This window comes from Arachis duranensis, chromosome 1 (assembly GCF_000817695.3).
Source record: "Arachis duranensis cultivar V14167 chromosome 1, aradu.V14167.gnm2.J7QH, whole genome shotgun sequence".
Classification (NCBI taxonomy): Eukaryota; Viridiplantae; Streptophyta; class Magnoliopsida; order Fabales; family Fabaceae; genus Arachis; species Arachis duranensis.
In genome coordinates, this window is record NC_029772.3 from 12,844,683 (window position 1) to 12,853,143 (window position 8,461).

At 37.0% G+C, this 8,461-nt stretch overlaps 1 protein-coding gene across 2 annotated transcripts; it reads left to right on the forward strand.

The window, feature by feature from the left end:
• The first annotated feature begins 2,447 nt into the window (after window positions 1–2,447).
• Window positions 2,448–8,461, forward strand: LOC107479226 (U1 small nuclear ribonucleoprotein 70 kDa). 2 transcript variants are annotated; one of them, XM_016099374.3, is made up of 11 exons: window positions 2,448–2,720; window positions 2,965–3,074; window positions 3,258–3,372; window positions 3,459–3,538; window positions 4,487–4,562; window positions 4,654–4,718; window positions 4,806–4,868; window positions 6,148–6,229; window positions 6,306–6,468; window positions 6,994–7,062; window positions 7,272–8,461. In XM_016099374.3, the coding sequence occupies exons 2-11, from the start codon at window positions 2,973–2,975 to the stop codon at window positions 7,954–7,956; spliced, it is 1,500 nt and encodes a 499-aa protein (XP_015954860.1). In that variant the 5' UTR covers window positions 2,448–2,720; window positions 2,965–2,972; the 3' UTR covers window positions 7,957–8,461. The 2 variants fall into 2 exon arrangements, with proteins under 2 accessions (XP_015954860.1, XP_015954864.1); XM_016099378.3 differs by having other exon boundaries at window positions 2,450–2,720; window positions 2,936–3,074.

The window sequence follows — 8,461 nt, forward strand, 5'->3', positions numbered from 1 at the left end:
TGACAACGGTGACACCCTACATAGAGCTTGCCATGGAAGGAACTTGCGTGTGAGAAGAGGATTTCAAGGAAGAGTTGAAGCCAGAGGACAAAGCATCTCCAAAACTCCAACATATTCCCCATTACTGCACAACAAGTAACGCTATTATTCTCTATTATTTTAACTTACAATTTTAAATACTTTGACTTCTTACAATTAAATCCAAATCACCTTATTGACTTCCTGACTAAGATCAATAAAATAAACATTGATTGCTTCATACCAATAATCTCCGTGGGATCGACCCTTACTCACGTAAGGTATTACTTGGACGACCCAGTGCACTTGCTGGTTAGTTGTGCGAATCACAAATTCGTGCACCAGCCATCACTGTCGGCAACGAGTACCTCACCACCACCGTCGACACGAGTATGGCGGCGCCGGCTCTAACGGAGCGTTTGAGTGGCTGCGCAAAGTGAGGATCGTCAATTCAACATCTTTGTATCGAGTCTTCACTTTGACCAACGTGGACGAGGATCCAGCAGCTGCAGCTCCTTCTTTCTCACTGTTTTTCTGCTTCTGAAAACAGACCCATATTCGGAACAGTGTAAGAATTTCTACAATGCTGAAAAAGAAACCAAAATATTGAAAATGAAAAAAAAATATATAGATGGAGAGAGAGAGAGAGAGAGAGAGAGAGAGAGAGAGAGAGAGATGAGGGAGAGGAGATGATAGTGGTAGTGGTAGAGAGAATGGTAGTTTAGGAATTTTATTTAATTTTTTAGGGTTTGAATAATTTTGCTTGTAAAAATCATTTTTTACGGGTACAAATGGTAATTTTCATTTTCTATGAGTAGATATGTCAGCGTTTTCAATTTTTATGGGTAGAAATTGTAGTTTACTCTATCTTTTAAGGGCACATACCACCATTTTACACTAGATAATAAAACAAAGGAATGTAAATATAGTATCATTTTTAGCATATCCCAATATTATGTCAAATTATAGAAAATAAACATCTTTCGAATTAAATTGCTTGGATGAACAAAGAATACGAAGACATTGATTTAAACAAAATTCAAAGTACTTCTCTCTCAGGTTATAATAAAACAATTAGTGTAATTAAATAATAAAAACTCCTTAAAAATGAAAGCAAATCCTGTTCTTTAAAGGACAAGTATTCAATCTCTTAGCCAATTATATTGTAAGAATACAATCCCGTGCTCAATTGGAACATATATACATGTTCATTATTCAACATTTTTATTCATTTTATATACTATCATCAATTATTATTGCACATATGACAAAATCTTACATTAATCAGCTAAGTTGGTTTTACAGAGTATTTTAATTATTATATCCTACAAAAATTCAATTTTGTTGTTAAATTATTCAACAACTAATTATACATGCAATAACTATTTGGGTGAGTCCTCTTCTTTATTCAGTCATGTGAGGTTTTTTTTTTGGGTTTAGTAAAAAGGACCATACTAAATTATTGATCTAGTTTAAACAACATTATTAATAAACCAACACTTGAGTCTAACATTTGTTTCAGAAAAAACATGCATCTCCATATTAAAAAAATGATAGTATACAGGCCCATCTGGATGTAGCCAAATCAACCCAACTGTGTTCCAACATGACCAGCCCAACCCGAAATACCTTCTGTCTCTCTTTCGTCAGTCTCTCACCCACCATCTCCACATTGCTTCAATCTTTCGTTGTTGATCGTCTCCGCCAATGCCATACATCTACCCAAAAAACACTCCTTGTTATCAAACCGCGATCGAATCTCATTCCGGCGATGACACTAACGTCTCGTCATCCTCCGAACGAATGAGTCGCGGCAGATGCGCCATTCAAAGAGTAGGCAACTTTGCACTGTGATTCCGCGGGAAAAACTTCTTGCAACTCGATTGATGGTCAGTGACGGAAACATAAATATCAAAGCGTTTCTTGTATGCGTCAAACGATGTCCACGACACATCTCCTTTCTTCCCCGCCCAACTCCATTGTCTCTGATTAAACGTAATGCAGAATCATTAACTGAAATTAATTTATTCTTAACACATCATAAACTAATTCTACATAAACCCAGATAGTTTTTGGATCTAACAAAAATAACCAATAACAAAATAAATTTTGTAAAATAGCCCCTCTGCCACAAAAACAACAAAAGGCATTCACTAACCAATCAAAGGAGAGAAGCGACAGAATGATTTCTACTGTTGGATTAAAAAAAAAAGATCCGACGACCATCATCACCAAACGCACTGGTCAGCCTAAGATAAATGCTATGCGCACTGGTTAGTCAAACATTTTCGACACATGGAATCCGTACCTAAAAATAATGGAGAAATGTTAGAAAGTATAATTTAAAAATTTTAAATTAAAAATTTAGGGATTGATTTGGATAATTTAAAAAAAAAAAGTATTAGACACTAGTTTGTGGACAATTTACGTATTTAGGGATAGGTATCACTCGAAAACTTTAATAATCCTTTCCTTCTCATCCTTCGTTTCGTCAAGCTTTCCGTTCGTCCGGATGGTCACCGCCGCTTTCTCTCTCCGTTTGTGAAAGGCGAGTTCGAGGCTGACTTTGACTGGGTTCGCCACACCTCTTTTTGTTCTCTCTTTCTTGGTCTCTATCCGCTCTATCTTGTTTGTTATCTCTCAGTCCGTTCGATCTCCTTGCCTCGTGGTTCGCCCTCCTTGCCGCGTCGTTTACACGTCAGGTAGCAATATGTTTGTTGATTGTTGATTGCTGATTATTGATTATGATTCTGAATTTCTGATGTTGTTTGTTACCAATTCTGGTTCTGAATTTGCCTCTAAATTCGTTGGATAGAATTCGCGTGCTGCTTAATTTGTCTCTAGATTTGTTATAGACTGAGAGTTAGATATACATCAGCAGTAGTATTTCTTTTATTTTTAAATGTTACTGTAACAGGTGAATTGTAAAACTCCGTTTCTTTTCAGCTTCAGCCATGGGAGACTACAGCAATGATCCTCTCATGCGCAACCAAAACGCCGCCGTTCAGGCCCGCACCAAAGCCCAGAACCGCGCCAACGTCCTTCAGCTCAAGCTGGTAAACTCTTCCATCAATATTTACCTTGCCCTATTTTTCTATGTTGAAGACCTTTTTAGAGATAATGAAATTCGTTTTCCCAATGCCCTAGCTTTCTACACGTGACTGAGTCTGGATATGATTTCTTGGTTACGGAATTTTTTTGTACCATTTTTAAGTTTTAATTATTTCTTTATTGCGCAGATTGGACAGAGCCACCCAACTGGTCTCACAGCGAATCTATTGAAGCTTTTTGAGCCTAGGCCTCCTTTAGAGTATAAGCCTCCTCCGGAGAAAAGAAAATGTCCACCATTAACTGGTGCTTTATCTTTCTTTGGTGGCATTTTTTGATATTTGTGTGTTAGTTGTTTATTCTACTTTATTTTACTTTTTTTTCCCCTCAAGGAATGGCGCAATTTGTGAGCAAGTTCGCAGAACCTGGCGATCCGGAATATGCTCCACCTAAACCAGTAGTCGAGACTCCTGTAATGTTCTGTTCTATTTAACTAATGAATTCTGATCAATATTATTGTGTTGTACATAATTTCATGTTCTTGGGTGGATGTTGCACATGGTATGTTGATGGACGGTTTTATGCAATGAGTTTTTGTTGAATTTTCCATTATTACTGGTGTATCTGAAGGTGTATTCTGTTTTATGTTAGTTTGCCTTACCAAGAAGTGTTGTTTAATGTTTGAGACAATATCTTGCTATTATTTTGTAACTAATCTGTATCTTGAGTCTTCTTTTATCAATTAATCCACTGTCAGGTCATGGTTGCCAAGTTCTGTAATATTTTGGGTTTGCTTTGCATTTTGCAAGACTTTGAAATATGTTTGTTAGATATATGGTCAGTCATATGTCTTTACCTAACAACTGAAGCTTTTGGACAAGAGTTTCATGAATCATAACATGGTATTAGAGCTTTTATGTTCAAAGGTCTAGAGTTGGATCATTGATACCCCTAAAGGTAGAATTTTAGCATAAGACTAAAATAAACCTATGCTAATTCACGCTTTAAGCCCAAAAGTGGCTTTAGTGTGACTGGGCATGTTAGATATATATCTATTTATGTGTCTTTGCCTAATATCTTAAGCTTTTGTGATAGAAGATTTCATGAGTTGTGACAATGATATTTAAATTTGACCTTCCTCAGCTTTGTCCTCTTTCAGTTGTAGCACTTGGTTTCTTGCATGATGATCTGAAACAGCATTTGCTTGCATCTTAAATGTTGTTAGGAACATAAATTAGCAAAGCTTGAATACTGCTAGAGCTTAATCGTAAAAACCAATATATATATGAACAACTGACTGATCCTTATTACCTTGAATGCCCAATTTGGAGATTCAAGTCATAGAATACTTTAAATGTCATTATGTATATTTTCCAGAGCATAATGTGTGATTGGTACTTGATTCATTTTGATGACTCAGGCACAAAGAAGAGCAAGGATACACAAGCTAAGATTAGAGAAGGGAGCAGCAAAGGCTGCTGAGGAGCTAGAGAAATGTGATGATTCATATACTAATACTATCTTGACTATGTTAATATTGCTGATTTGTATTCTTTGAACACCGTTCTTATATCTGCTTCTCTGCAGATGATCCACACAGCGATCCAAATGTATCAGGAGATCCATACAAAACTTTGTTTGTGGCCAGACTTGTAAGTTATATTTTCCAATGTAGTGTCCTTATGGAAATTTTACGTAGCCATAGCTTGCCATATCTCACTAGCTCTCTCTTCTAACAGAGTTATGAGACCACTGAGAGCAGAATCAAAAGGGAGTTTGAGTCATATGGTGCAATCAAACGGGTAGGTATTTTTCAGTATCCCCAAAGGGATTCGGTAAGAGTGGCATAGATTTTGGGTTCTCTATTTTCCTTTTTTTATTGTTTTATGTCTTCTATTTGACAATTATATATGTTATGAACCTTGAAAAAAGTAATTTCAGATTCACAATTTCTATATGTGAGTATATATTATTAAATACAAAAATTCTTAATTAACTTTGAGTAAGTTATCTTTTCATAACTGTTTTCTCTTTCTTCTGAATGGCTAATTCTTACAATTAAAGTTGTCTTGTGAGTTGTGACTATTTATCTTGTAATGAATTTAATCAGCTATACATAATTTTTAGCCCATTCTGTCCATGTCCAAATTTCAAGCCTTCAGTTGTGTAAATATGAATCTACCTGACTTAATTTGTAATCGCTGAGGTAGGTTGTATGGTAACAACATTTGGTGGCACCACCAAATTTTTGTTGATTCCCTGTATTTTTTATTTTGGTTGGTTTCTTTAGTTCTTTTAATATATGTGGATAGGATATCTTCTTAGTTCCTGAGGCTTGGGGGTATATAGAAATTACTTTAGCAGCAACTTAGTATCTTGCCACACATCCTTGGTAAGGGTTGATTATTGGTTTCTGCAAATGGTAAACTATTTTAAAACTCCAACCAACTTCATTTCAAGCTATTCCCCCTGCTTTCCTGCATGGTATTTTAGTTGAGCAGAGCAATGCTGCAAAATTGAGCCTTTTGCCTTGTTTTCAAGCATGAAAAGGAGACTGACAACTTCTGTTCTTTCCCTGCACTGGGTAAAAATATGTCGGGAGTATTGTAATCTCTTCCTTTTTTGTTTAAGCTCTTAGCCTATTTTTGATGCTGCTAAAACTTTATTTTTGGCTTTAAAGGCAATGAAAACCAAAACAGCTGTTGAGAAGATGTCATGGTATTTTCTATATTATCCATAGTTGTTTTATTTTATTAATTTTAAAATAAATATCCCTGGTAAGGGGACACTAGTCAACTACTTGTTAATTGGCCCCCCAAACATCAGTTTATCTGCAACTATTCCTGGTGGTGATGCATCTCGCGATGGGAGCTGTGTGATTCAAAGGTGAGCACGGCTAATTAGGCAATGTGCCAGTCTGCCGTGCCATTTAGGATTAAAATATTAATCTTTCATTTAGTTGTAATTTAATTAATTTAATTAATTTGTAGGTGAGGGAGCATCTGTTTACTATTTTCCTTAGATCTGAATACCATAATGTTCTCTTACAGTTTTTCCTCTTTCCAATTTCTTGCGATTTAGGTTCGATTGGTTACTGACACGGTGACAAATAAGCCCAAGGGTTACGCATTCATTGAATACCTTCACACAAGAGACATGAAAGGTTGATACTGGTTTTATGCTACGATCTGTCATTATTTTTTGTATTACATTTTATTTACTCTTTGTTAACTATACAGCTGCTTATAAACAAGCTGATGGTAGAAAAATTGAGGGCAGAAGGGTGCTTGTGGATGTTGAACGTGGGAGGACTGTTCCCAATTGGCGACCTCGCCGTCTAGGTGGTGGGCTTGGCACTACTAGAATGGGGGGTGAAGAAGTTAATCAACATCACTCTGGGAGGTAAATTGTCTAATTGCTACCCTCTAATAAAACTTCATTCTTTCTTTATTTTTACACTTGTTTGGTCTTATCTGAATGTCTGATATAGAATAATAGCAATTGAAACTGTTAAAGTTGATGAATATTTTCACATTATTTGATTGTGCTTATGGTGCTTCATGTTTTCTTAGGTATAAATTTAGTTGGTATTGTATTTGACAGAAAGTGTCTGCAGTTGCCACTATGAAAATGATCCTCTGGCCAACTTTGGAATTATGTGATTTTCTAGCATGGAATTTTTTGTCATTCTTCATATGGTTGTATATATGAATAGAGCTCAAGTAAAATGTCTATCTGTCACTATCCATGAGCCATTCCTTCTCAAGAAGTATAAGTCAACTCTTCTCCTGAAATAAAAGATTTAAGTGACTCAAGAAATTATCTTCAATTAATATTTTTTCTTGACTTTTGTATTCCCTACTTGACTAGTAACACTATTTTATATCCCAGTTGAAGGGAAATCCTAACGTAACCTTATTTGTTCAGGGATCAGCTGCAGTCAGGACCTTCTCGTTCTGAGGAACCTAGAGTGCGTGAGGATCGGCACGGTGATCGGTAACAGTTACAGTAGTGTTTTGCTATGTTTCTGCTTCACTCCTATCTTGTTTTTGGCATTCAATAAATCACTGCTGATCCCACATTTTCTTTTTGGTAAAAAGGGAAGGATGCTGTTGTTTCTAGGCATAGATTTAAAAAATTCTTTCGTCCAAAGATTTTATAATCCATTTAAATTAACTGCTAGTCTGCTACTTGCTGATATTTAGGGACAGAGAAAAGTCACGGGAAAGAGGTAAGGACAGAGATAGGGATCGGGAACGGTCACGTGAACACTCTAGTGATAGGGGAAGGGATCGTGATTATAGGGATGATAGGCATCACAGAGACCGGGATAGGCATAGGGACAGGGATAGGGACAGGGACAGAGAGAGAGACCGTGGACGTGATCGAGATAGAGGACGTGACCGTGATCGAGATAGAGGACGTGACCGTGATCGCGACCGGGATCGTGAACATGATCGTCATCGTGACAGGGATAGGGATTATGAAGTTGGGGAAACCGATAGGGGACGCTCACATGACAGGGAAACTGATTATGATCATCATGAATTCAAACATGATAAAGACCGTCATGGTGAGAGAGATCGCGACTATGAACCGGAGGATGATCGTGGGTGGTACAATCAATCTGCACATGGACATAGGCATGCAGATCCTGACCATAATCCTGATTCCTTTGACCACTATGAACGTCATCGAGGACGAGGGCAATATGATTATGGTGATGACCAAGGTAACGATTACAATCAGTATCCTGATCATGATAGGATGGAAGATGACTGTCCCACTGAGAGGGCAACATCTGAACCCCGTGAAAGGGAGAGAAATCGAGATATGGACCGTGAATACCGACGCTCAGAGAGGTCCCATTCTCGGGAGTACGATTACTAGGAATTTGAGCGTAACACATCTCAACTTCACTGGTAATATTCATTGCTTTCAATTCAGTGTTCCTCTTAGCTAGTTATGGTTACTTGGTGTAGATCTGGTTCCACTGGTTAGCTTTGCAACTACTGATGGATTCAGGCATGGAATGATTAAAACACAACAGAACTGTTGCTGCTTTTTATCCATATGTGTTTTTGTTAATTTTCTTGTCTTAGATTGAAAGCTTTACAGCTGCTGCTTTGATTTTCAAGTGTCTTGTGGAAGTGGACGTTAAAATATTAGCACTTGTTGGTTTTGTTTTGGTCAGACTTTTTCAGTTTTTGTGGTGGGAACGGTTGTTTGAATTGTTTATTGACACTCATCTGTAGACATGTTTGTTGCTATATTTCAGTTAACTGCATCAGTTTGCTAATGTAATGAAGGAGCATAAGGTGTTGCTTATGCTTAAATTACATTGTCAATGACGAGATATGATAATGACTAGGCCCTACGGATAGTTTTGTTTCAA